The sequence below is a fragment of the Triticum urartu genome, chromosome 2 (genome assembly GCF_003073215.2).
Source record: "Triticum urartu cultivar G1812 chromosome 2, Tu2.1, whole genome shotgun sequence".
Lineage (NCBI taxonomy): Eukaryota > Viridiplantae > Streptophyta > Magnoliopsida > Poales > Poaceae > Triticum > Triticum urartu.
Window position 1 is genome coordinate 549,253,700 of NC_053023.1, and position 25,959 is coordinate 549,279,658.

The window sequence follows — 25,959 nt, forward strand, 5'->3', positions numbered from 1 at the left end:
TTGAGATTTTACGAAGTCATCGTTGCCGCTTCGTAGTCGACGGAAACGTCTTCTCCCACTAAATACGCATCGCCGCAAATACTGAAATAAATCCAGAATAAATGCGGTCATCAGGATTTAAACCTAACTTGGTGGGCTGTGTCATCCTATACATCTAACCACATGTTGGTCGAAAAATGACTTCAGTGCACGGCGTCCACTGGTATGTATCCGCACCTCCTGTTTGCAGGTGGATCACCAGGCCCGTATCTGGACAGGTGCAACTGGAGCAATGGCACAGGGCCTCAAAAAATTAGGGGCCCCAAATTTTTCCTAAGTACCAGTACTATTATTTTCCTTTAAAAAGCTAGTAGTACTATTGTTACTTAAGGGTTAATTGATTCTAAAAAATGGTCAATGAAAGTGTAACGAACCCTTAATCAGTACAACAGAAAGATGTTCGGATCGAAAGATAGTACAGTATATGTCATAGTACTAAATTTTTTATTTGGCAAGGAGCAATTCTTGAAAAACGTAGGCAAACATAAAAAGAATACATTTTAGGCTTTTTCATCCATGGGAATTTGCACAGGGCCCCAAGTTTTGGAGGTACGGCCCTGTGGATCATCCCCAAGCATTAACTGCGCCTGTGTATAAAAACATTGCAGTTCATTCCACGTTGCAGTATCTCACGTGGTTTCCACCGTATTGCCCTGATTTTGGTCCTGGACCCCGCGGTCGTCCATGTTGTAGAGTGCATAGCTCGCACCTTAAGGGGGAGCATTTTGGAACTGGTTGCAACAAGTGCCACCCCAGGTAACTTTTTGTACCATGAAAGCGTGCCCTTACCGAGCATGTATTCATCATTTTTCTTTGCCACTTTAGCATTGCATTCATTTGTTTTGGCAGAACAGGGGATGCGTCCTTTTGTTTCTCAAAATCTAAAAAACACAGGCTCTCATCGTTGTCCACCATTAATGATGGTGAATGTATTAATAAACCCACCCGTAACACTATTTTTTTAAATTAACACAGCTCATGATAAGGCACATATTTTTGTTGTAAGTTATGGGTGTGCGTACTGTAGCACTTTTTATGGCCCGGGCCTGCTCCAGATAACTCCATGCCCACGGCTATCCAACCATTTACTGTTCTTCTCCCCCCTCACCTGCATTTCACCTACCCAAAGAACTGCTTCGCCTCGCCGAAGGACAGATCGAGCTGGTGCCAGATGCTGAGCGGCAGGTCCGGCGCGCATCTCCCACGGGCGCAACCTGTGTGGGCTCGTTAAGCTTCCCAACAACAGTCCTTCAACCTCTCCCACACCGTCCCGCTCCACATCCACCAGGTAAGTGGAAGTCTAGATGGAGTAGTTTCTTTTTGGGTAAAGATTTGTTTTGCTAGATCTGTAAATCGATGTGCCTAGTCATGGCTTTATCACTGGCCGCCAACCAACAATATCACAATCTTGGGTTTGCTGACCCAGCGATCTGTTAGAATATCAATGGCAGGAATGTTCTTGCTGATGCAACTCTTACCTCTCGCATATCGATCCAGAAATTTTGTTGTGTAGTCTCACAGTTTAGCAATTTCAAACGCGGGCATACAGTTTAGCAATTTCAAACGCGAACAAGAAATAAATGATGCCTTTGGTCTGCCCCAAGGTAGTAGGATTACTCCCCCAGGACATACAGACTTATCGGAAGTATGCATAGAGTTCAACAGACAGGCCTCAAGCATTAGTACAAAAGGGGTACACAACCTGAAGGCCGCTGAATTCATAGTATCGAAGCCATTAGACGAGAATTCAAGCAGAGTCAATTGCGAATGCTTCAAGGTAGTAGGATTATTCCCCCAGGGCATTTTTCAAATGTGCGGAATCAATGTACTCTAGCTTGCCTTGCAATTCTATTGGATGGACTAGAGCATACCCCACGGTAATGACTGAAAAGTTCTCAAGGTAATATCAAGACCCCCCATTTTGATCTTGTGATTTAACCAAGCTTCATAAAACAAGAAGGAATATACTTACGTTAGCTTGCTCGCTCTGCAGTGAGCAGTCAGGCATTTGTTCGATTTACATCAGAGGAAATACGACGGCGACAATCTTCAGAGCCCGACCACAAAGGTATGTAGATGAATTTTGTACTGGAACATGTCCATACCACAGAGTATTCACGTTCATTATACATTCCAATAGGAAACACATAGCATTGGCACGCATCGCCACCCTGCACAAAATTCTGAAGCTTGAACGGAACCGATCCGATGCACATAACACAGCAATGCAGCATATCAAATCATCTATAAACACTCTGTGGTCATTTTTTCGGAGTTCAGAATGTCAGTATTCAGGAGAGGAATGTACCCTAGTCGGCTTTGATATATTTTTCAGAATTATTTTTGGTCACGCCCGTCCCTGACAACATTCAAGATTTCTTGCATTTTCTTCCAGCTGTGAACTCGGTGCAATATTCGATTTTTGTTCAAACGCATACAATGCTTAAAAAATATAACTCAACCAGACATTACAGCCAGCAAGCCCCACGGGCCATACACATACATATTGGTACGCTTTGTTCAAACGGATACAATGCTTGAGAAATATAATCCAAGCATACACTACAGCAAGCAAGTCCCATGATAACAACCGTGTTCGATTGCATTCAGGCTAGACATATTCTAACAAATTCACCAGATCAGCTTTCAGTCTCCAAGATGGATGAGGACGCTAGCGCTGATCACTATAAACGCTAGCAGTGCGAACAGCATCATCTTATGTTGCCGCTGCAGCCTGGATATTGCTACCCGCATGACATCTAGTTCACCCTCTCCACCATCAATCAGCAAATTTCTTCACGGACTAGAACAACTCCAGCAACTGAGCATGCTCGTGATGATCCGGACGCGCACTTTGTTGGGGTGGCGAGCACATCCAGATCACGATCGCACGATGTGAATCTGTGCGGGATCAAGCTTGAAGGAGATCTACAAAAGCCATATCATTGACAATCGATAGTACGTTTGGGACTATAAACTAAGCAACTGCAAATTTCAATATGTACTTCAGATTTCCTTCCATGGCGACAAACTCCATTAACATCTGAAATTTGTCGAATGTCAGATCGGCGCTCCTCGCGTGTTATTTGTGTTGTGACGATGACCACCACCACACACACTAAAGATAGAGAACCGGTGCCACTGCTCACCCGAAACTAGTGGGGTCTATCAGAGTCCAGTCTCCAGTGCGATATCAGCATTTAAGCTCCGGCACAATGTGTGCGAAGAACAGATACCACTCTCAGCCCGAACCAGTTCCAAACCTAGGATAGGTTAAGAAGCACGGCGGCACACATATAGCTGCGCATGTTATACTGGACCAAGGCACGGGTATTATGCTCGGTAGGACGAATACTATATTGTCAGTTGCAGTAGCTATATAACAGGCTGACAGACTTTAGTTACATCTCGATGCACGCAACGAACGCGGCAGATAAAGTGCACCGTTGACGCCGTGCACTGAAAATGCGCTCCGCATGTTGGTTCGCTACTATTTATCTATGGTGTTGTTTTCTTAGGCTCCTCGGCCTCATCGGCACATGCCCTAGCCCCAAACCAACATGTAGTTTACGAACCTCACCTTCACCAAGAAGTAAGCACCGGCCGGCCTGAGAACTGAGATTTAGATAACCATGGCGTTTACTTTGGTTTCAAACTGGAATTTAGCCAAGCGAGATCGTAAATAGATAGAGTTTCCTTCAATGAATTAATATACACGCGCGCATGTAGCTATTTGTAGTTGCTGACAAAAATCAAAATTAAAGCACGTAAAAATCGCTCTCTCGCAGCTACATGCATGGTCCGGCAGTTACATGGTCAGAAGTAGAGCGGGTACTGGTGGGGGTAGTAGGAGCAGCTGGGCGGGTAGAAGAAGTAGGGCGGCGGGTGCACGGGCTCTGGCTTCGGCTCATCCTTCTTCTTCTCCTCCGGCTTCTTCACTTCCTCCACCTTGATGATTTGGGCGTGGCCGAGCTTCTTGCGGAGGCAGCTGACGAGGCACACCGGGTCGACGCCGTCGCCGACCACCTCCAGCTGGTCCCTGGCGTCGCCGGTAATCCCCATCGACGTCACCCCGGCAGCTCTGGCAGCCAGGGTCAATGCTTTGGACCGGCGCTTGTCGCACGACATGCTCAACTGGATGACAATCTTTTGCTGCAACAAGAAGGAGGATCAATCGTATGCTCCAGCTTCAGAGTAGTACATAGACGAGACGATGAGCTGCTAAACAAAACAAGACGAGAAGTAAACAAATTGCAGGAGCAGAAACCCACCTTCATTGCTTGCTGCTGCTGTGAAGGAGAAACGGCCGGGAACTTAATGGGGAAATGTTGGTGTTCGAGGCAAGGCTAGAATGGTTGGGGTAGCAACTGATCGATCTTTAGTAGATGCAATGCTGCCTTATATACACGCACGCAGTGGGTGCGGGTGTGCAAGCAGAGACCAGAGTCATCAGTATCAGGAGCGATCCCAACGAAGCTAGTCGTAAGAAGATTCGTTGCAGCGGCAGTTGAGCTCGCAGTGAGTAGACTAATACAAGTGCCCTAATGGGCAAGTAGATGTAAGCGCGTCCTGATCACAATCACATGCGCTCCTTGAATTTTCCGATGGGCAGGCTACCCAGTAATGGAGAGACATTAAACAATGACTTGTGACGAGATCTGAATTCCAGGACGACGCGACCAACCCAATTATTGTCGATTGGCCATGTTGCAGTCTTCTCCGAAGACGCGGCTGCGGAGATACCCACGTAGACCCAGTCGATCGATTCGTTAACAATATCAGCATGAACGAGACAAAATACCTGGATACAATACGTCAAATTCAACTGATCAGCGGTCCTCGATCAGCTACTAGTACCATTTTTTATCTTAGTTTTTGAAACAGGCTTTTGCCCCTTTTTAAATATAAATCAACAACCGAATGAAGTACACGATCGAATGATACAGGGTCATATATATGATAACCCTCCGAGGACAAGCGGACCATGTAAGATGCACGCGACTATGCCGTCCAGGGAAAGCACATGTGAAATTGATTACAACACCATACTACGCTCTATAACACCTAAGCTTCATGATAACGCCTCAGGAAGGAGAACGGTGCTAAACATCGGCACTGTCAAGTCCACAATGAACAAAGGTTCTCACCCGGAACCCAGACACGTAGAGGAGCACCACAACGATGTCTTCAGGAAGGAAAGGCCATCAACAATTCCATGGATGGAATTTCTTTAAGGGGTGGAGGCTGTCATGACCCATAGTTTAGACGAGAGCGGGAATAAATTTTTTTCGAATGTGCGTTGCATTCGTGCATACAAACTTTGGGCTAATTTTAAAAGAAACTTCGTGCATATCTGCCACATCACCGATACTATCGTTGAATTCAGATTCAAATAAAAAATTGACATGGCCTTTGCTCATTTTTGAGTTTTGGCACAATTCAAAAGTACAATTTGTTTATGAATTGAGAATTCGTTTAAATAATGATAACAAGATCCAAGCAGATCACCAAAGACTAGCACCGATTGAATCCCGCGAGATCTGACGGAGACACGCCACCACATGCCCTCCGATGACGTTAGACGCACCATCGGGACAGGGATTGGGTGTGGGAGATATTATTCCTACTAGGGGACAGCGCTGCCACCACACAGCCTCAACCGAGACACTGAAACGAACAAGAATGAGAGCGGGATCCCTCTCGCAGGCGAGGGGCCGAGGTCCTCCGCTCCACCACGGCCCAAGGACATGGGAGGCGAGGTGGACCGGCGACGGCGCCGATGGAAGGAAAAGAAACCCTAGTCACCTAAGAATAGTTTGGCGTGCGAGATTGTCCTTCTTTACGATCACACCTCGACAAAGGTACCACATATTTAAAAAAATTATTGTTACCTTTGACTTTTATTTTTTTACTGTTGCCCATTGAAATCTCGAAGTTCGCAGAATCTACTGAAATAGTAGTACATAGAATGTACGTAGAATCTACCGAAATAGTAGTATATTGAAATCTCCGAGTAAAGGTTCCACCGGGATTCATCCTGGCTTTGTGTCAACTGGACCGCGCTAGTCTCCCCAAAAGGGTGTGCCATGACGCAAGGCGGAGTTTGATCAAATTCCGCCGAAAAGGAACATTAGGGCCCGTTCCGAAGCTCTCCAGCTTCCGAAACGAGTCAGCTTCTCATGGAGCTGGGCGATCTGGCTTCTCGCGGGAGCCAGCGCTGCATTCGGCAGCAGCGGCTGCTCCAGCTCCCGTTTGCATGGGCTGGCAGCCCAGGAAGCACTGCCTCAGGGTCACTTGGAGGTCGCATATATCGGGTAATTATGTCGAACTTCTCCTCCTTTGATTTTGGGAGTTGGGTTCGACCAGCTTCTCGTTTTTGCACTGCAGGCCGCTCGTTCTCCAGGAGCAGGATTCTGGGAGCTGCACCGTTCGGCTAGCTTCTCGCTGGCTTCTCGCGAAGCTGGAAGCTGGAGGACATCCGAACGGGGCCTAAGCGGCAATGTGCTCAAAAATTGCGCAAGCATATGATTTTTGTCATGAGCAATACATTACAAAGCTGAATATTGTTTTCAGAGAGCGGCATTATCAACACGTATCCTCGTAGAAATAAATATATATCTTACAAATCTGGTTAAACAAATACCGCAGCTCATTTCTTAAAAAAAGCCATTTCCTTTCGTACATGGGTATATGGGGTACATATACCCCAGTACCTATTCGTCAATTCATTGTTGTATGCTGGATTGTGTCATGTGTAGTTATCTATCATTGTGTTATTTCAATGATTTAAGCGTTGAAGCAATTGTGTTATCACCGGTGAGATAACCATGCATGGACCGTTCTTGGACTCGTGGCACTGATATTGTCAATCAATATATGATGACTTAGCGGTCATAGTCTGTAAATGATCAATATATGATCGATGACCTACCTGTCATAATCTGCAAATTCTGATAGTCGAGAAACACAATTCTTTTTCAAACAGCGGTACGTTGTTATCAAACAATAGGAAACGTTGCCATCTCACGCCATCTATACCATTAAATTGACCTTTGTGCGGGCCGTTGTGTTCAGCGGTGTCATTTTCATGAACGCATGATCGAATTAATTCTTCTTTAGGCTCTGAGGTTAGTTGGCTGATTCACAACTTTGACCATCTTACTTGATACGGTTGTAAATAGACTACTAGGATTATACAAAAAAAAATGCAGACTAGGTCACTAGAGACTACTTCAGTACTGGTTTAGAATCTGACATTTCGACGGTTAATTTGTTGGGATGTAGTTATATTTTTGCTGTAAATGTAAACCTAGACCAACTGCGTAGCACTCTAATTATTGTGCGGTCTGTCATTTTCCAGCTCCTCCTTGTGTTGTGGAATTGGTTGCTCTGGTTGTATTTGGATTTCCAACTAACCAGTGAAGCTAGTACTATTAAGAGCTCGAAGTTTACTCTACAGAGTGAACATTCATATGCAAAAACTTAAATATCGGTGCAAATGTCCAAGAGAATTCTAACAATCAATTCATTAGACAGATCATAAATCCCGATCGATACACCAGTCTGGTTGCCGTGCTCGATCTGTGCAGTTGGTGGCCAATACATTTGTTTAGAATTGGGAATTGTGGGGATGTAGACAGCCTGATACCAACAGTCTTGTACTCCTACTTTTGTTATTGTCACAAACTCCTGGTCAGCAGTTTGGTTACTCTACTCCCGTCGTGGACTGATGTAGTAAGACGAAGAAAGTCGTGCGTTTGGTTCGGGAACCAAATGAAATGGAATGTAAAACGACAAAGGAAATCAGACCTTCACCTGATGTTTTGACACTGGAGACAACCATTGCACGGTGCTATGTTTATCCAGATAATTTGAGAATACAAACCTTTAACTATACTTGACGGTGCAGATCTTATCCAGTTCTTACGGACCGTGCTTATATATATATGGATCAACTCGAATTGTCACCCGATCATATGATTGGAGGACATGCGTCACAATGTGGGGCTGAGGACATCATATGGTGCGACGTCCCACCTTTTCTTGCAGGTGACGAACTGTCTATCTATCTATCTTTCTATCCTGTTTGACGCACATGTAGTTTAGGAACTACCACCTTCACCAAGAAGCAAGTGCGTGAGGACTGAGATTCATATAACCATAGCGTTTGCTTTGATTTCACACTGGAAATTAGCCAAGCGAGTTCGTAAATATAGATACGAGTATCCCTCGTTTTTTCTTAATTTCCATTTCCTTCAATGAATTAACAAACACGCGTATAATAGTACGTCAAAATGGATCTCTGGCAGTTACATGGTCCGGCAGTTCCCGGGCTGTTCCTCGCAGACTAGCATGTGCGGGGCCTGGTACTGGTGGTGGTAGTAGCTGGGCGGGTAGAAGTAGTACGGCGGCGGGTACGCGGGCACAGCAAGCGCCGGCTTCGGCTCATCCTTCTTCTTCTCCTCCGGCTTCTTCACTTCCTCCACCTTGACGATTTGGGCGTGGCCGAGCTTCTTGCGGAGGCAGCAGACAAGGCACACCGGGTCGACGCCATCGCCGACCACCTCCAGCTGGTCCCTGGCGTCTCCGGTTATCCCCATGGACGTCACCCCGGCTGCTTTGGCGGCCAGCGTCAGTGCTTTCGACCGGCTTTTGTCGCACGACATGCTCAACTGGATGACAATCTTTTGCTGCAACACCAAAGAGAAAAACGATGGATCAGTCGTATGCTCCAGCTTCAGAGTACTGTATCGATGACTCAAAATTGAGCTGCTAAACGAAGCAACACGAGAAGTCAACAAAAACTAGCTAGGAGCAGAAACTGAGTAGGGTTCCTCACCTTCATTGCTGCCACTGGGTTGTTAGATGCCTAGCTGCCAAGGGGAGATGCTCGTGTTCGAGCGAGGCTAGATTGGTTTGAGTAGCTACTGATCAATCTTCGGCAGATGCAAGTGTCTAGCCTGTGATGATTTTGTGAAGGGGATAGCCGCCTGCCCGCCTTATATACACGCTCGCAGTGGGCGCGGGTGTGGGAGCGGAGAAGTAGAGCCATGTCAGTATCAGGAGCGATCCCAACACACTATCTAACGAGCTGTAAGAAGATTCGTAGCAGCAACGGTGACAGGCAGCAGTTGAGCTCTCTCAGTGAGTAAACAACTGCGCAACTGGGCAAGTAGTACTAGCCATCCATGTAAACGCGTCCTCATCATACACAAGCTCTCGGTTGAATATTCCTCATCGGCAGCCTACCCATGGAGAGACAGTAGAGAGTATCAACTTTTAGCAAGACCTCAATGATTTATGTGGTGCCCTATTTCCATGACCAGGTGGTGTGAACGATATCAGCGACCCGGCCCGGTCTCGCCATGTAAAGCTCGTTCACAGGTGACATCTGACCTAATGAATCAGGTTAAACTAATTCCCGCAAAAATAAAAGTGGAACCAAATCGAATTAATTAATTATTTTGAGCAGGTAACCTGGATCTGGATGCATGCATTGATAGATATAGTTGCGCTTTTGTACATTTCGTCGTAATTTATTCTTAGATTCTTTGTGTACACGTTCGATATCGCCGTGTGTGTTTAATTATATAGTATTGTGCTATTTTCAACCACTGAACCTTCGAAAGTAATCGTCGCGTTGTCAAAGCTGAAAGGGGACTGTTCATGGACTCCTGGGCGGGTATTTAGCCAGTAGTCAAACCTACGAAATAATCAATACATGATGACCATACAGAATTCGGCCGTAGTTAAGCTAGTCCACAGAGCTCATGAGTCCAAAGACATTGTGCTAAGCTAGTACTTATTATTAAAATGAATAAGAAAGGATGTACCTATAACTAGTACCATGCAACAAGAGTCGTACGTACGTACCTACAGGGTCAGTTTAGCGATCGACATGACATAGACGTTGCCATTGACCTGCACAAATAGCCCCAGTAAAACTCATGTTACATATATTGAGCGTCCTGTTCTTGTTATGATGCGTCTCTCCTCCGTGACTTTGTTATGTTGTTACTACTATTATTTTTTTAAAGGATCAGATCTATTATAAAGATTTATCTGAAATAAAAAAATGCAGGTCAAACATAATAAAAATTACAGGAGATACATGGATTACTAAACGACCATTGTCGTCGCCAGAACAAGCCGTCAACGCATCACTATCGCCGCTTCTATACTGGAGCCAACCTGGCCATATCAATAACAGCAGGAAAGTCTTTAGATCGGCACAAGTGGACATCACATCGTTATTAGTACATTGGTTTGACTCAAGTGGTCATGAGATCGGCACATGCGCAAGCGCAAGGTCACATGTACGAACTTGCCGAAGAAAGAGGCGACCGAGAAACTGAAAAACGCGTTCGGTTTTTGCCTCGATTTCCAACTGAAACCTTTCATATTTGCTTTCAAAAAAAACCTTTCATATTTCCTCCAACTAATTAATAAACTCACTAAACACTAAGAGCAACTCCAACGTGGCGACCCATTTCGTTCGTTTTGGTCGGCGCGGGCAGAAAATTCGGTCCAACGCGTCGACCTAAACGGACGCGCGTCCGCTTTTTGTCCATCTGCCGACTCATTTCCGGCCCATTTTTTAGTCGGATTTGCATTGGCGTAGACAAGAGGCGGACGCGCGCGCTCCCGCCTATTCCCTATGGCGCACTGGTCGGTGGCAGCCTCCACCATTTCCGTCCACTCCCCCCCCAACCAGCGCGCTCCCGTCACTCACCATGGACGCCGACCTCGATGCCGCCGTCGGCCTCGCCTCCCTCGCTTCGTCCGGCATCGCGTCCGCCCCCTCCGACAAAGGAAAGCCTCGCACCCCCCGCAAGACCGCCGCAGCGCCCAAGCCGAAGAAGAAGCTGACGGCCGACGAGCGGGCAAGAGAGTCGGCGAAGAGAAAAGACCGGAGGCACGCGGCGGACGCGAGGAAGAAAGCCATCGCGGCGGCCGCGCCGCAGGAGGCCACCAACGCCCGTGTCGCGACGGCAACGAAGGAGGCGATGTTGTACCTAGGGTTAAACCCTGGACAGCACAGCCTCGTCAACGCCGCCGTGGCCGCGGCCAACACCGGCTCATATGCGTTTCCTCGGATGGTGCTGCCAGAGTCGCCCCGCGCGTCGGCGACGCAGCCGACGCCCGGCTTCCACGTCTACCCGTAGGCCTCCCGACTCTCCGGGAAGTGCTCGCCCGAGATGAGCGTGGTGGCGCCTTCCACTCCCGTGTATGCGCCCATCGACCTCAACGCCACATCGGTGGCATGTGGCTCTTCATCTGGGGGGCGAGGAAAAGCGTGCGGCAGATGCCAACGGACGTGTTGCCGGGCACACGCAACCTGTTCGACGAAATGCCGGCCTCCGGTGACGATGACTACATGCAGAGCGTCATCTTCGAGGGTGGTGCGGCGGCCACTGGCTGCTACCTCTTGAGCACTACTTTGGTTTTCCCTTGAAGAGGAAAGGTGATGCAGCAAAGTAGCATAAGTATTTTCCTCAGTTTTTGAGAACCAAGGTATCAATCCAGTAGGAGACCACGCACGAGCCACCTCATACCTACACAAACAAATAAGAACCTCGCAACCAACACAATAAATGGGTTGTCAATCCCTTCTCGGCCACTTGCAAGAGTGAGATCTAATAGAGATAATAATAATAAGATAAATATTTTTGGTATTTTTATGATATAGGTTGAAAGTAAAGATTACAAAATAAAATAGACTGGAAACTTGTATGATAGAGAATAGACCCGGCGGCATAGGTTTCACTAGTGGCTTCTCTCAAGATAGCATAAGTATTACGGTGGGTGAACAAATTACTGTTAAAAAATTGATAGAAAAACGAATAATTATGAGAATATCTAGGTATGATCATGTATATAGGCATCACGTCCGTGACAAGTAGACCGACTCCTGCCTGCATCTACTACTATTACTCCACACATCGACTGCTATCCAGCATGCATCTAAAGTATTAAGTTTATAAGAACGGAGTAACGCTTTAAGCAAGATGACATGATGTAGAGGGATAAACTCATGCAATATGATATAAACCCCATCTTTTTATCCTCGATGGCAACAATACAATACGTGTCGTTTCCCTTTCTGTCACTGGGATCGAGCACTGCATGATTGAACCCAAAGCTAAGCACTTCTCCCATTGCAAGAAAGATCGATCTAGTAGGCCAAACCAAACTGATAATTCGATGAGACTTGCAAAGATAACCAATCATACATAAAAGAATTCAGAGAATATTCAAATATTGTTCATAGATAGTCTTGATCATAAACCCACAATTCATCGAATCTCGACAAACACACCGCAAAAGAAAGATTACAACGAATAGATCTCCAAAAGAATCGAGGAGAACTTTGTATTGAGATCCAAAAAGAGAGAAGAAGACATCTAGCTAATAACTATGGACCCAAAGGTCTGAGGTAAACTACTCACACATCATCGGAGGGGCCATGGAGTTGATGTAGAGGCCTTCCGTGATCAATGCCCCCTCCGGCGGAGCTCCGGAAAAAGGCCCCAAGATGGGATCTCTTTGGTACAGAAGGTTGCGGCGGTGGAATTAGGTTTTCATGGTGCTCCTGGATGTTTGCAGGGTATATGAATATATATATAGGAGAAAGAAGTAGGTCGGTGGAGCAATGAGGGGCCCACGAAGATGGAGGGCGCGCCTAGGAGTAGGCGCGCCCCCTGCCTCGTGGCCTCCTCGATTGTTTCTTGACGTCCACTCCAAGTCCTCTGGATCACGTTTGTTCCAAAAATCACGCTTCCGAAGGTTTCATTTTGTTTGGACTCCGTTTGATATTCTTTTTCTGCGAAACACTAAAATAGGCAAAACAACAGCAATTTGGGTTGGGCCTCCGGTTAATAGGTTAGTCCCAAAAATAATATAAAATTGTATAAATAAGCCCATTAAACATCCAAAACAGAATATATAATAGCATGGAACAATCAAAAATTATAGATACGTTGGAGACGTATCACTAGCGGTGCCGCCGGGGTTGGCTACGATCCCGACAAAACAGAAAGCCAGGACGGCCGAGGACCATTCATGCCATCCACCTTTGATCAAGATCAGGTCGCCTTCATGCATGATCGGGTTAGCGTGGACCTGGACGGCTTCCCGCTCGACCACGAGTTTCCAGGGGATTACGGTCTCGAGGAAGAGGATGAGTTGGACATTGAAACGGAGTCTTTGTTCGAGGACGAGCTCGCCAACGAAGCCGCTGGGGGGAAGCCAAGGCGCAAGAGCAGGCGGACGAAGGCATACACGGCGGCCAAGGACAAACTTCTTTGTGAGTGTTGGAGGGACATTGGGCAAGACCCCAAGACTAGCGCCGAACAAAACGCATCAACCTTTTGGACTCGTGTCCATCGTGAGTTCCGTGAGCGCAAGAAGTTTCCACCATACTAAATGCAAAACACGCACGGATGGGTGTCCATTTCGAAGCGTTAGAAGGTGATCCAACAAGAGTGCAACAAGTTTTGTGCCACTCTTGAGAGCATCAAGGCATGCCCCATGAGCGGCATCGGCATGCAAGACATGGTATGCTAGCAAGCGACCCTCTTTGTGTCATTCCGTTTATGCTTGCATGTCCATTTCTATATCCATTTGCCAATATGCTTGCATGCAATTCATTTGTAGACATTTCAAATTTTGGAGGCATTCAAGGTCCAACACGATGGCAAGTGCTTCAACCTCTTCCATTATTGGAGGGTCATCAAAGACGAGGATAAGTTCAAGGCGCAATATGCCGCTCTCAAGTCGAGTGGGGGGAGAAGGCCGTGGAGGAGAAATACGGCGAGAAGCCACGACCGCAGGGGAAGACCAACTCCAAGAAGAAGGGCAAGCGGGATGCGGCGTTGAACGCCTTGATCGCAAGCGTGGAGGGCATGATGACCAAGAAGGATTCGAGGGAGGAGGAGCGTTGGCGATACAAGGAAGAACAAATGAACGACTTCATGGAGATCAAAAGAAGGAGGCTTGACATGAAGGCGGAGAAGCAAACCAAGATGCTTGAGATGGAGGTGGAGAAGCAAGCCAAGATGCTAGAGGTCGAGTCCGCCAACGCCAAGACCAAGGCGAAAGAAGTGGCTCTCTTAAGCATGATGACAGGGTGAAGATCATGAAGGTGGATCTCAATACCGTGTCGCTAAGAAAGGGTTCGTGGTTTGAGAAGATGCAGGCCGACATGCTCAAGTTTGACGATGAATGATCTATGGCTATGAGTGTCATTCTTTTTTGTATGTCAGCAAGTGTGCTGGCATGACCATGACCGTGATGGCATAGTCGAACTCCCACATTTTTTCTGTGCTGACATGTGTGCCGGTCGCTGCAAGTGCGCCAGCTGAACTGCGTGGTGTTTTTCTAAAGCTGGTATTGTATGCCGGCGCTGGCATTGTGCCGGTACCATGATGTATGACTGCAAGCCTTTTTTAAAATTTGCGTGCGGCATGAAATGGGCCGTGGCGATTGGGCGCACTGTCGATCCAAATTTTTTCCAAATTTTAAAAAGAGGTAAATATACTAGAAGTCAAAGAACTTGCACGCAACGTTCAGTTTAGTGCATAAACTTGTAAAATACGTGTTTCTGGTCATCTAACTTGTCCTCTTGTTCATATACGGTGCTTTCTACGGTATCCAGTCGTATCCCTATGCATGCTACATGGAGGGGCCCACTGTCAGTGGCTGAGACGGTGGTAATCCGCATGCACTTTTTTAGATAGCACCCTATTTGAGACTCTTAAGATATATATCAAAAAGTAAAAGTACACATTCTGAACTATGTTTTCTCTTATCTAGATTATTAATTTAAAATTATTTGAATTCAGACAAAATTTCCGTCGATTTGTCCGAATTTTTTCATTACTAAAACCAAAGTTACTTGGACTACTATTATGAAAAAGTTCAGACCTCGGGCTCGAGGATGTACATTCATTCTACACTATATTTTCTTTTATCTAGATTTTAATTTAATTTTTTTCGAATTCAAACAAAAAATATTTGATTTGTCCAGAATAATTTATGTACATCCATTCTGCACTGTACGTTCTTTTATCTAGATTTTTAAATTTACATTTATTCGAATTCAAACGTAAATTGAGTTTATTTGTCCGAAAACATACGTACATTCACTGTGCACTATATTTCCTTTTATATAAATATTTAAATTTGGAATTATTCGAATTCAAACAAATTTTTTGTTGATTTGTCCAAAAGAATTTACGTATATTCATTCTACATTTTATTTCCTTTATCCAGATTTTATAATTTTAAAAAATCAAATTCAACCAAAATTTTCGTTGGTTTGTCCAAAAGAATTTGCATTCATTCATTCTGCACTATTTTCTGCGGGAATATATATTTAAAGTTAGGTACTATGTGCAAAAAAAGATCTATCTTTGCGTAAAAAAAATTAAACATAGCTCACTGCCATTGGAATACATAAATTTTATACTATACAATACATAACACTTTTATCATTTTTATCTCTATTTATCACTGATAAACTAAAATCAAATCTATCTTACATAGAAAAAACAATATACAAGATAAAATTTGTTTGTGTTACTAAGTGTCAGTGTGGCCTGATGGTTGGCACTTGTACACGATGCCATAGTATCAAACTGGGGCTTTCCCTTTTCAGAAAATCCTTTTGTCGTTTTAATTTCTATTTTTTTATGCAGTACGTGTTAAATAGGTTTAATTGTGCATTTTAGCGGTCAACTGTTAGATTTTCTTTTTTGAGGAAGCGTCAACTGTTAGTTGGTCTAGTCGCTCTCTATGCTAGGCGGATCGTGCTAGCTCATCGGTTTGAATCCCATCATGCGCTGCAGCTTTTTTCATTTTATTTGAGGATTGTTTGTGTAAAAATAAATAGAATGTATGGGTCCTTTCTTAAAAAAAAACAGCCTCAGCCACTGATGGTGGCCCTGCCACGTTGGCACTCGTAAGGATACGGTTGGAAGCACCGTATATGCACGAAATGACGAGTTAGATGACCAGAAACATGTATTTTACAAGTTTATGCACTAAATTAAACATTGCGTGCAAGTTCTGTGACTTTTAATGTATTTACCTTTTTTTAAAAGGATAGACGATGAACAGGCGGTCAAGCCAAATGAACAAAAAACGAACAAATTCGCCGTTCATTTAGGTCGGGTTTGAGTTGCTCTAATGGTTATGGGGTCAGCGCAAACAGAGCCAATTCGCTCTGCTGTTCAAGTCCCCGATGAAGCTATAATTCGGCTGGATTGCGGCAAAGATTTTCGTCTGCTAGCCGATGGATGATGCTTGGCGCTGGCTTCCCAGTAGAGGATTGGCCTTCGCTAGCGCCCATGTGTCCGTCAGGATTCGAAGTACTCCCACGGTCCCACAACTGCAAGCGATAAATGCTTTCTTTTTTTAGCGAAGCGGTAAATGCTACTTCCTCCATTTCATGATGTAGTGCTTCCTCTATCCTCGTGCTTTAATTTTGACCGTAAATTTAACTATCAAGACCAATTGCGGCGGGAGCAAAAGTTATATCAGTGAATTCGTATTTAAAAGAAGTTTTCAATTATCTAATTTTTTCTCCCATTGCAGTCAGTCTCGTTGGTTAAATTTATGGTCAAAGTTAGACCTTGAGAAGTGCGGGTGCACAATATTTTGAAACGGAGGAAGTAGTAGTTGGCACTTATATAGCGCGGGGCACACTAAAGTAAGAAGTAGACCGGCCCAGTAATAGGAAGTGTACTGTGGAGCTAAAATCCGGTTTTCTGAAGTTTCTAGAAGTTTCTATGAGCGTTTTTTTGTTTTTCTTTCTATTTTTTCTCTTGGTTCTTTCTGTTTTTGTGGTTTTTATTTTTTTATTTTTTTATTTTATTTCCTTTCGCTTTTTTCATTTCAGAATTCATGATTTCTTTCAACTTCTTAAATATTTTTACAATTCTTATAAATTAGTGTACTATTTTTTAAAAATTAGGAATATTTATAAAATCTGTGAATTCTCTTCAAATTTGTGAACTTTTTTTGAAATGCACGGACTTTTATCAAATACGTGTTTATTTTTCTTAGCGGCATTTTTTTTATTTTCCAATTCACAAAGTTTTTTAGAAGTGCACTAACTTTTTTCAATCCATGATTTTTTTAATTTGTGAACTTTTCCCAGATCTGCCGACATTTTCAAAATTATTAACTTTTTAAATATATAAAATTTTCATAATTTTCTGTGCTATTAAAATTTTACCATGTAATTTTTTAAATGCAGAAAAAATAAAATATGTTTTTTACTTAACCGTGCAGTATTTTAAAATAAAACTGCTATGAGCGAGCAGTGACTAGCGCCAAGAACCAAGAAGACACAAAATTTAAAGGACTGCAGCCCACATGTGCACGAGCGCCAAACGCTTCAAACGCTGAATAGGTGCTCCCAGCATGTCTTCCGCGAGAGCTATATCTCGCTTAGTCCAAGACTAGCTTCTGCCTCGCTGTAGGATTTCCCGTTGTATTTACAGTAAGGGTATGTACAGCGATGTTATTTTAGGAGTGCCACGTAGAATAAATGATGATGTGGAGGAGAGAGAGCTCATAAAAAAAGCTTGTTTTTCTCTTATTTAAGATAAAACAAGAGATGATCTCTTAGCACAATTTGTCTCACCATGTTTTAAGGAATTGCTAATTATTGAAGATAAGGCTAAGATATAACCCATTGTAGACATACTCTTTTGTCATCTTTAAATTACATGCAAGACTTAAGATAAGACTGTTTTATCAACCATTGTACATGCCCTAACATGCCGGCCTGTTTCTGCGCACTCACGGCTCGTTCACTCGCTGCGTTTTGCTCGTTTTTATGGATTTATTTCATTTTTCTTCCATTTTTTATATCTTCATGTTTTTTTGTTTTTTGTTTCTCCATTGTTTTATTCTGTTTTCACTATTTTTTCGTTTTCCCTGTTTTTAGTATTTCTTTTGTTGCTTTCTTCATTTTTATTTGTTTTTTCTATTCTATTTTTTATTTTTATATTGCTTAGTTTTCATCGGGTTTCTTTGTTTATATTTCTTAGTTTTCATCATATTTTTAAACATGTGAAAGATTTAAAAAAATACATACATTTGTAAGATAGATAAAGCGATGCCCTCTCATCCCTCCTCTCTTTGAGGAAGAAGGCAGAGGGCCTTATTAGTTTTCCTTTTTGCGGAATAGGGGGCCTTCTTAGTTACCCACGTGACTTAAAAACAACATGGACACATCTCATGAGCACAACCCACAAAGCACAAACCCATAGTTGTTGGTCCAAACATCTGGCCAGGTCCTCGGGTCAAAAAGAAAAAACATCTGGCCATGTACGTGACTGGTGATGTCTTTCAGTGGCTCAACTTTTTATGTTATTTATACCAGTATAATCGTGTACATGCAATGTATGTTAATATTAAGCCAATATATTAATTACATTGCAAATTAATATTTGATGAGATATTAACTATATGTTGTTGTTAGATAGGACAAAACTAATTAGAAGCGCTCATAGTAGGCATGCTATTAATTAGGGGAGTGTCAGAGCTGGATCCGGCAAATCCCTCGATATGGGATCCTAATTAGGCGACTTGGCTATATGGTATCAGAAGCAAGGATCCAGCCAAGTCATCTAGCTAGGATTCCCTACCGAGGGATCAGCCCGATCCAGCCTCGACGGCGACAAAGGAATATCTTTTTCATTTTGGATCCTTCGCGATAAAAAACGGGTCGAAAATTCGTTTCTAGAAGGGCAATTGACTAGGCAATGTCATCCTCCGAGAACATATCTAGCTTTGGTCCATATTGTTCACGATAAGAATGGTACTCTTGCGCAGGTGCTCAGTTCATTCCTATCGGATATTTCTTTTAGGCTGGATTTATTTGCCCTCATCTTAGGTCATTGTAAAATCTTTTACGCCGATTGGAATGGATTAAATTGACACAAAGACGGGATGTGTTTCGTTGGAACATAATTACATCTAAGCCCTTTACAGTCGACTCCATGTACAATGTGCTAATGCATTCAGAGGTTCCAGCGGATAATAACATAAAAATTGGAAGTAAAAGATTTCACTAAAAGTTCAAATCTTCATGTGGTATCTTTGAAGAGGAGTTATCCTAACCAAAGAAAACCTCGTCCATCGCAATTGGCAAGAAAGTAAGAAGTGTAGTTTTTGAACTCATGACGAGGGAATCAAATACCTTCTTTTCCAATTCAAGTTTGCACGTTTTACATGGCCAGTGCTAAAATAAGTGTGTCAACTTATTTTTTTAAGTGTCTTAACTTTGTATTAATTTTAGTAGAAAATTATACTTAACTTGGGACACTTATTTTGAGACGGAGGAAGTATTCAATAATTATGTTTTTCCCTTCCCACCTGCTAGATTTGTTTGGTTGGCAAGACCATCTCTGGAAAATTACATGACAGAGCAAGCGCCAGACTCCTCATAGACGACCACTTGTGGCCCCGGCGGGCAGTGGTAGTGGTAGCAACCAGGATAACACTGTGGGGCAGGTACATGCAACTTCTTCTCACACTTCTCAGGCTTCTTCTCATCTGGATCTGGTTTCTTATCTTTCACTTCCCCCACCTCCAGAATCATGGCGCGTCCAAGCTTCTTGTGGAGGCGGTTGACGAGGCAGACCACATCGATGCCATCACCGACCACCTCAAGTCGGTCAGTATAATCACCGGCTATCTTTATCGATATCACCCCTGTTCAAGCAACCAATAATTAATATCGTGACTAATGAGCTTCATACATTTAGATACATCCGTTTGAGCGAGAAGCAATTCTGGGCGCGGAGGGGGGGGGGGGGGGGGGGGGGGGGGGGGGGGGGGTGGCGGAGCAGAGAAAGAAACAAGTAACATTGTCAAATTTTGAGTTGCGCACATTACAATGTAGTTCACGGGAAAAGCTAATCATATGTCTTTTTGTTAGAATAAATGGGCTTGGCTTGCTACATGAAGATTTTCTAAAATTCCTAATGTAAATCACAAAGGCCCATGTATAAATGGCAAATGAAGGTGCAATCTTTAGTCCCACCCTGAAAGTGAAGGAGGTGTGAGAAACGAAATCTACCACTCCACTAAATGTTCGGTATAAAGAGAGAAAGAGAACACCACATGTGAGTTCGCTTATATATAGAGCGAGAGAGCAGGTTTTCGAAACATGTCGCTCTTGTGATCCTGCACCGAGGAATTCTACATGGTTTAATCATAATTTCCTATTGGTCTAGTGTATGCTAGATTGTTGTGTGCTAATAATAGTTTAGATCATGATTTATGTTTTGAAATTAATCATGAATTTGCCTAATTATCCAACATTTTTAAGGGGAAAAATAATTGTATGTGAAAAGGCCATGAACAATTGATGAGTTCATGTAATGGTTTAAATCTGGGGGTCGGGGAGAAGTAGTTTCAAAAATCCCGAGACATAACCAAGGCTCTTTCTAAAAAAATAAGCGAGACGGTTGGCCTTGGCCTAGCACTTGGCACTTAGGCAATCTAGGCACAACGTAGGTGGACCTATGAGTTTGGCTATCAAGGTGTATCAATATTAATTTTAAGAATACAGGTGAGTAAACTACCATCTATTGAATTGGAATATGACCCATTTGCCTTGTATGTGCAATATTACACGATTTCTTCAGGACAACTTCTTGCTTGCCTTGTCTAGAGATTTGTTTATCCCTAGACGAGACATTTGGTCGTTGCCTAACGCCTAAGCGTGCCTCAGCGCTTCCTAGGTGCCGTCTTTTCCTACAGAGAAAAGAAGTAGGGCCACTCGAACTGGCATGCTCTTCGGCCATGGCATGACAAGTTGCTATTTCTGAGCATGATAGCACTAAGTTGACTTCGAGATTTGTGTGACGCATGTAATAGGGAAATCGATTAGGTCTTACAAGATCATGTAGAAACATACTAAACTAGGCTCTTTATAAAAAAGGTACATTTTAATCCCTATCGTTGATTGCATATAAATTTGTAAACTTTTTCCAGGGGACGGGATTATTGTAATGCCTGGCACTTAGGCATAACAAAGCAAACCTAACACAACATTATTGTAAAGACTAGATCATCTGTTCTGTCGCACTCCCACAAAATATAAAGTTTATGTGTGGTTAGATCTCAGTCAACTGAGACTTGACCAAGTCTAAGTCAAATGATATAACATGTAAAAAAAAAAACTAAAAGAAATTTTTTGCACGGATTTTCATGTAAAATTTCATGAATATAGTATCAATTGAGACTTGGTTAAATCTTGATCGACTGAGATTTAGTAATCCCGATAAAGTTTCCTAGGCTGAGTTAGGCCCAATTTACGGTTGCTGAGCTGTGATGCGTATAAAATTAGCCATAAAAACTGTCAAAAGTGGTGCAACAAACCCTAAAATATGCAAAACAGACGAGGCAAACGGGATTATGATAATCAACGGCAATATCAAACGCAGCCTTAACTTCAATCAGAAGCAAAACAAGCGCATTTACGAGAGCCATATAGTCCCGTCTCAACGAGAAGTAACGGCACATAAACGTGTGCAAATGCATACCGGTTGTCTTGGCGGCCAGCTCCATGGCTTTTTTTTTCTTTTTCTTTTTGCGAATAAGCTCCATGGCTTTGGACCTGCACTTGTCGCAAGGCATGCTCACCCTGATGACCATCCTTTGCTGCAACAACGAGGACGACAAGAACAACAATAAGGACAGGCTAAGCAACAACCGGTTAATCAATCATGCACATCTAGTCAGTCACTGACTGCTCAACATGCTCATCTACAAGCAGTAGCCCCCCCCCCCCCCCCCCCCCCCCCACCCCCCCCCCCCCCCGACACCTGCATCGCTCCCAGGGCGACTCGGGTGGCGAAACCCTAGCCGCCACCCGAGACCCCTCCTCCTCGTCGCTCCCTCGCCGCCGCCGAAGGATGCAAGGCGGGCAAAGCCCTCTCCAGCGGACGGCGGCGGCGGGGTTGTCCCTTCCAGCACTTGTCGCCGGGCGGTGGAAGATGTGGGGGTGGCTGCGCGAACTTGGCGCGGGCGGGGCGGTGGATCTGGCATAGGTTGGCGGCGGCCGCAGTCAGCGCGGATCCCCGGCGGTGGTGGGCGTGAGGTCGTGGAGTGGAGAGCGGGCGGCGGCAGGGCATCATCCTGGGGTCCGAGCGGGCTGGATCTGGGTCCGGCGGGCCTGTGGCGGCGGCGGCGGGGATGTACTGCTCACGTCCGGCTCTGGTGGTGGAGGCAGGCAGCGGTGGGTAGTGATCTTCCCTTCAGCGAGTTCTGCGAGTTGCCTGCGTTCCCTTGTAGCGAGTGCAACATGGGTTCGTGCTGTCTGCCCAGATTTGCGCGGCTGTGCGAACCGGTATGCTCCGGCTTTCCCTTGGTGGCGTCGGCTGCATTGGGAGCTGATGGGGTGGGTTGCACAGATCCGGATGAAAATCTTGCAAAGACCTTGTCGATGCCGGCGGCAACGGCGTCTGTGGACGTCGCTTCCCTCCTTGGGGGTGCCGTCGAGGAGCATGTTGCAACCCCACAACACTTTGATCCAGACTCCGGGTGAAAACCTTAGATCGGGCGTTGCCAGATCGGATGACGGTGTTGGTTTTCCATCACTTTCTCCTTGGAGACGTCATTTGTGGAGTTCTTGTGGAGGGCTGTCACTATGGGGCTGGCTGTAGGGGGAGGTTTGGGTTCGTGGGTGGCCGGCGGGGGCATGTGTTCTGTAGGTGGTGGTGATGGAAGTGCTGTGTTGATTCGGTGCATGCTAAGTTCTGGTTCCCTCTCTAGCTCTGGTTGGCCTCCTCTCAGGGATGTTCGTGGCGGCGATGAGGTCTCGGTGTTCGTCATCCTTCGAAGATGTTGCAGGCTCTTGTTGCTTTGTTTGGTGCCCAGGTTTGCTCATTTGGTGAAGGTGGTCGATGTGACACCAAGAGGAGGTGCAGTGCTCGTCTCGGTGGAACATTGCCCTTCGGTGGCATCAGCGACTTTCGTTCTCGCGATGTCACCTCGGTGATGGGATGCCCTTCGACGGTGTTGTGACTCTCCTAGGTCTTCAAGTTCAAGAGTGATCGCTGGGTAGGCCAGGGACTTTTTCCTCTCCATCGTCTCGACGTTGAGTATCCGTTCGATTGATCCAACAAGACTCTTCCCTTCTCTTCTTGGTTTGTTCCAGTTCTGTTGGAGGCCAGGTTCAAGACTTGTACTGCTAGGCATAGTTCGTTTCGGTTCTCTCTCTCTCTCTCTCTCTCTCTCTCTCTCTCTCTCTCTCTCTCTCTCTCTCTCTCTCTCTGTTCCCTTGTACCTTCTTGTGGGTGTCGTGTGCTACATCTTGTAGTCGTTGCATTGTATCTTGTTCTGGTTTATGAAAATGAAAATGGTTCAGGCCGGCTTTTGCCCGCCGTAGCAGCTTCAAAAAAAAAAATTCTACAAACAGTAAGTAAACCGAAGCGCCTTGCCTTCATCTGTAAAAAAGATGCTGAGTGGTGTTTGTTGCGACTTGGGAGATGTTGATCGGCTCGTTTGCACAGACGCAGTGCAACCAAAAAGGTTGTGTCGTGTGATATCCTCAGATTACTCTTATATATAGGCGTGCGGAGAGAAGTAGCTATCAACTGCTAGTACTCGGGAAATGCACTTTGGTTTCTAGTTGTATATGCATAATATATGGGGATTTTTTTAATATTTTAATAAATAGTCAAAATAGGTAAGAACTATTTTGAAAAAAAAACTTGACTTACTTTTGCACTAATATATAAATTTCATGAAAATAAAATCAAAGTTGACCTCACAGCAGAAAAGACAAAATTTATTTGTATTATAGATCACTATTCACACTATTTTAGTCAAAATTTTGTCTTTTTTGAAAAGAAGTCAAAGGAAGACTTTCTTTTTGTGGATTTTTTCTCACAAGTACAATAAAAGGTCAAGTTTATTTTAAAAATATTTTCAGGATTTTTTGATTTTTTGTTAAATTACTAAAAAAATTCCATATAGGGTGTAGATGCCCCATAGCCCATAGACCAAAATCTGCCTCCGCTAGTACTCCTGCTATTTTGCTTAAGAAACTAGTAACAGTATGCATTTGAGTATTGAGTTGAGCATGTTTTGTGAGACCCTACGAGGAGAGCAACGGTCCACGGGTGATGACAATATTACTCGAGTGCTAACCATAGTTTTAAATAGCCGGCTATAGCCCCGCTATAGCTGTTTGAGGGTGTTGTCGCTAAATGATTTCATGTACAATTTGCCGCTATAGCCCCACTATAACCCGCTATAGCCCAGCTATAGCTGTTTTTAAGGGTCGCCGCTAAATGCCATAGCCCGCTATTTAAAACATTGGTTCTAACATTACCTCTACTAGCTAGGCGCCAACGCCATGGCCTTGGAGTCCCCCTTCCATGGCCCTGCAGACAGCTACGGGGCCGTGGAAATATGGCGTCCGCCTCGTGCGGTCTCATCTCGGCTGCCGCGCATGCCGCTGCCAGTAGCGCCCAGTGGGCAACCGAGTGACGGTTGGCAATGTGGCATTGGCATGCGTAGGCGAACAACGCTGAGCAGTAGTTGAGAGCAACTCGTCTCAGGCCAACTCCATCGCACGACTCCAAACAGACGTCCGGTTTGGCCGGATTTTATTCCTTTGGGCCGGTAAAGAATTCATCCATGTCCGCGTTTGTCCGATGAGTCGTGGATGCGCCCAGCGCGGCCGCATCCCAAATCTTGCCCGTGTTGGACGTGATTAAAAAACATAAAAACTTAAATAAAATGACTTAATAAATAAATAAACGCAGTTAAAAAAACTTAAAACTTAAGTTACGATCATGGCCACAAAACGACCCAGTTTCACGTCCAACTTAGTGCCATAATTAAACATAAAAAAGAAAATAAAAAAGGCCGCCGCCCGCGTGCTCCTGCCCGTGCCCGTCGATGCCGTCGCCGTCGCCGTCTTCAGTGGCCGCCGGTGTCGTCGTCGTCGCTGACGAGGTCGACGTAGGCCGGCGGCGTCCAGAGGTGGGCCGGCTGGGCCGGCGGTGCGTGGTAAACGAAGGCGGGAGGTGCCTGCACCACCTCCTCCCGAGGCGACGCCTCCCGCTCCAGTGACCGCGGCGGCGTGACGCACCAGTTCACGCCCACGGCGTCGGCCATCTCCTCCGTAGTGCACGACCAGCCCCACCCCTGGCCCACCAGGCCCGGGTGGAACGCGGCCACCGGTGCCTCCTCCATGACCTCCTCGGGGATGGCGACCTCGCCGGCGGCGGAGTGGGACATCATCTCCTCAAGGCCCTCCCATTTACCGCTCATCATGCGTGTGCATGGAGTCCTCCATGACACGCGCCATGAGACAGGCCTCCTCCTCCGCAGTCATGCGAGGAGGTGGTGGTGGCGATGGAGATGGCGAAGGCGACGGCGTGAGGGCGCGCACCCGCCTATGCCCGCGCTCCTGGGGAGCAGGCGCTGTGCGCTCCCGACGTGGCCGCCGTGGCCCAGACGCCGTGCCGGCGAAGGAGGCGCGCCGCACGTCGTGCTCGTCCCTGAGCCAGGTGTCCCAGAGGTGTGAGTCCGGGGCGTACCTGGCGTCGTAGTACAGGTCGTCGGGGAGGAGTCGGCGGTGGCGCTCGATCTCCTCACAGCGCGCACGGCCGCTCAACGGGGCCGGCGGGATGGGCACACAGTCGGCGGACAAGTGCCAGTTGTTGGGGAGGTGGACGTCGCTCCAGGGGAGCGGCGTCCTCGTCTTCCAATAACAGCGGCACCCATCCGCGCGGATGTAGTGCTGGTCGCGCTCGCCAGCGAACGTGGGTGCAATGGAGAACGCGGGCGGCGCGGGGGCCCGGTGTGGTGGTGATGCGGGCTCCTCCTTCACAGAGCTGGCGCGACGCCCTGAAAAAGCGTCAAAGCATCCCAAAGTTGCAG

At 45.5% G+C, this 25,959-nt stretch overlaps 1 protein-coding gene and 1 long non-coding RNA gene across 3 annotated transcripts; one reads left to right on the forward strand and one right to left on the reverse strand.

The window, feature by feature from the left end:
- Nucleotides 1-1,484: 1,484 nt before the first annotated feature.
- On the forward strand, nucleotides 1,485-20,223 carry LOC125538681. 2 transcript variants are annotated; one of them, XR_007296493.1, is made up of 5 exons: nucleotides 1,485-1,939; nucleotides 2,033-2,107; nucleotides 19,436-19,566; nucleotides 19,649-19,729; nucleotides 19,821-20,223. It is a non-coding gene; the product is annotated as an uncharacterized LOC125538681 (long non-coding RNA). The 2 variants fall into 2 exon arrangements; XR_007296492.1 differs by having other exon boundaries at nucleotides 1,485-2,107.
- LOC125538680 (disease resistance protein RGA5-like) lies at nucleotides 8,279-9,021 on the reverse strand. Its single transcript, XM_048701948.1, has 2 exons — nucleotides 8,879-9,021; nucleotides 8,279-8,729 (listed from the first exon to the last, which is right to left on the reverse strand). The coding sequence occupies exons 1-2, from the start codon at nucleotides 8,882-8,884 to the stop codon at nucleotides 8,349-8,351; spliced, it is 387 nt and encodes a 128-aa protein (XP_048557905.1). The 5' UTR covers nucleotides 8,885-9,021; the 3' UTR covers nucleotides 8,279-8,348.
- Nucleotides 20,224-25,959: the final 5,736 nt, after the last annotated feature.